This window comes from Leptonychotes weddellii, unplaced genomic scaffold (assembly GCF_054177405.1).
Source record: "Leptonychotes weddellii isolate Sample4059 unplaced genomic scaffold, ASM5417740v2 HiC_scaffold_22464, whole genome shotgun sequence".
In the NCBI taxonomy this organism is placed as follows: Eukaryota; Metazoa; Chordata; class Mammalia; order Carnivora; family Phocidae; genus Leptonychotes; species Leptonychotes weddellii.
In genome coordinates this window covers 1-2752 of record NW_027813354.1, presented here as the reverse complement: position 1 = coordinate 2752, position 2752 = coordinate 1, and the positions used below count along the sequence as shown (strand labels likewise).

The window sequence follows — 2752 nt, the reverse complement described above, 5'->3', positions numbered from 1 at the left end:
GCGCGCTCGGCCGACAGCAGCTTCTCCCGGATCTCGCCGCCCACCACGCCCGCGGCCACCGCCTCCTCCACGGACAGCCTCCGGTTGCGCACGGGGTCGATGACGAAGCCGGTGGCCGCCTGCGCCTCCAGCAGCACCAGGGCCGTGCCGGGCCGCAGGACGCCCTTCCACATGGCCTGGTAGATGCTCATCTTCTCCTTTGTGCCCTGGATGAGGACCCCAGCAATGAAGTTGCCTCCCTCCAGGTACCACCTGATGCTGCTCCTCTCCATCACCTCCTGCACTGTCCTTCTGCCCTGATTCAGCAGGTCCAGCGTCTCCTTGTCAATCAGCCGGGACCTAAACAAGTCACTGGCCGACACTAGCTTCCGGAGTCCTCTAAAGGTGGCCTGCGAGGGCTGTCTCTCTGAGGTCTCAACCAGGGCGGTGATGGCCACAGCCACGTGCCGCAGGGCGGTGGCCCTCCCGGACTGGCAGAGCTCCACCAGCTCCCGCCGTTTGTGGATGTCGACGTACTCTGAGTGGAGCAGGTCCCACAGTGACACGTTGAGACCTTTGAACCTCCCAGTGCCAACAGGCACCTTCATGGCCCTCAGGGCCACCAGCATATGCTCGTCCACCTTAAGCACCCTGTCCTGGACAAGTGGAAGCAGCCACAGGCCGGTGTCAGTGTCCAGGACACAGCGCTCCTTGAGCTGGTTGTACGTCACCCTTTCCTGTGCGCTGGGGTCGAAGAAGAACTTACTGTCCTCGGCCATTGAGGTTAGCACCCGGCTGACCTGCTCGTCCAGGAGGCCAAGCCTGCAGGCTGCCGCCTCGGGCAGGTGCACCCCGTGGACAGGGTCCACTGCGCCCCCTGTGGCCAATTGCACCTGTAGGAGGGGGAGGCCCTCACTGTGGGGCACCAGCCCCTTCTCCATGGCCTGCCACAGTGAGAGGGCGCCTCCTAAATAGGGGTCAGTGTACCAGGTCACGGCCCTCTCGGCTTGCCGGAGCTGCTCATGCAGTGCCCCAGCCACCAGGCCGGCCTTGACTGCGCCTTCCACAGATAGCCTCAGGTTGGTCAGAGGGTCAATGAGGGAGCCAGACGCCACTTGTGCCTCCAGCAGCCTTCGCCCCAGGCCCTCAGGCAAGAGGCCGTCCCTCATGGCCTGGCTGATGCTGACCTTGGCCCCCGACGGCTGCAACACCACGCCGGCCACGCAGCCCGTACCCCACAGGCAGGCCTTCACGGCGGGCTGCTCAGCCACCTCGGCAGGTGACTGTGTGCCCTGAGCCAGCGCCGCCAGGGTCTCCTGGGTGATGATGCCAGCGTCCAGCAGCCAGACGGCAGGAACCTCCCCCCTTGGGCCGGGCACCGTGACACAAGCCTGAGCCAGGAGCTCTGCCTCACGCACCTGCTTCTGCACCGTTTCCTGAAGCTGCTGCGCGGTAGTCTGCCCTGCCCTGAAGTCCTCCAAGAGGCTCTTCCGCTGCTCGTCAGTGAAGCGGCAAGAGCTCAGGAGCTCCCAGAGGGACGTGCCGTCCTCAGCCCCCGGCATGGCCTGCAGGGTCTCCTGGACCTGCTCGTCAGTGGGGACGGCAGCAGCATTTTCTGGCACGGGCAGGAAGTAGAGCCCAGAGGCCTCGTCCCTCACACACTGGTCCAGGAGCTGGGCATAGCTGGTGTGTCCCCGGCCATCTAGCGTGGGGAAGGTCTTGGAGGAGCTGGACAAGGCGATCGCCATCTCCTGGTCGAGGTAGCCACGCTGGGTGGCCACGGGCATGGGGAGGCGATGGTGGCCTATGGGGTCAATGACCCCTCCTGTGGCCACCTGGGCATCCAGGAGGCGGGCAGCCTGCTCTGCAGGGACAAGGCCCTTCTTCATGGCCTGGAACAGGGACACCCGCTCCCCAGAGAAGGGGTCTCTGAAGCCGCTGACAGCGTCCTCCGCCTGCCTCAGCCTGCCGTACAGCTCTGGGCCCACCAGCCTCCTGCGCACGGCCTCATCCACGGACAGCGTCTCCAGACCGTGGGGGTCAATAATGGCTGCGGTGGCCGCCTGAGCCTCCAGCAGGGCTAGCGCCACGCCCGGCCCCAGCAGCTTCTGCTTCATGGCCTCGTAGAGGCTGAGCCGCCGGCTGGAGGACTGCAGCAGCACGCCGCCCACGGCACCCGAGCCACGCAGGGCCCGCTGGACACTGTCCACGTGCAGGAGGGCTTCGGGGCTCACTGCCCCCTCCAGCACCCGGTCCAGCAGCTCTTGGTCAACGATTTGGGCCTCCCAGAGCTGGTGGGCTGTGACTCGGCCCCGGAGCATGGGCAGCGTGATGTCCACCCACCTCCCCACTGCTCTCCCCAGCAGCTGGACCACCTGCGCCAGTGACACCCTGTGCTGTCGGTAGTCCCGCAGCACCTGCCTCCGCTGGTCCTCGCTGAAGCACTCTGAGTTGACCAGCTCCCACGCGGAAACCCTCTGTCCCCGGAACCGCCCATACCTCACAGGCAGCAGCAGGCTCTGGAAGGCCTGTCGGGTGGCGCCATCCACCAGCTCGGGCTGTGAGCGGCCGAGGGGCAGCAGGCGCAGCCCCGTCTCGGGGTCCTGCACACAGCGCTCCAGCAGCTGCAGGTACGTGAGGTTCTCGTGCGTGTTGGGGTCGAAGAAGCCCTTGGTGTCGTCGCTCGGGTCCGCCAGGACGCGGCTCATCTCCTCGTCGAAGTAGCCACGCCGGTAGGCCACGTCCACGGGCAGCCGGTGGCTGTGCACGGGGT

The 2752-nt window shown here is 66.4% G+C and overlaps 1 protein-coding gene across 1 annotated transcript; it reads right to left on the bottom strand.

Annotated features, from left to right (window-relative positions):
* Positions 1–6: 6 nt before the first annotated feature.
* EPPK1 (epiplakin 1) lies at positions 7–2747 on the bottom strand (the record flags this gene model as incomplete). The annotated part of the gene is made up of 1 exon (XM_081810324.1): positions 7–2747. A coding segment is annotated over one exon (2741 nt), but the record flags the coding sequence as incomplete, so codon positions are not given.
* Positions 2748–2752: the final 5 nt, after the last annotated feature.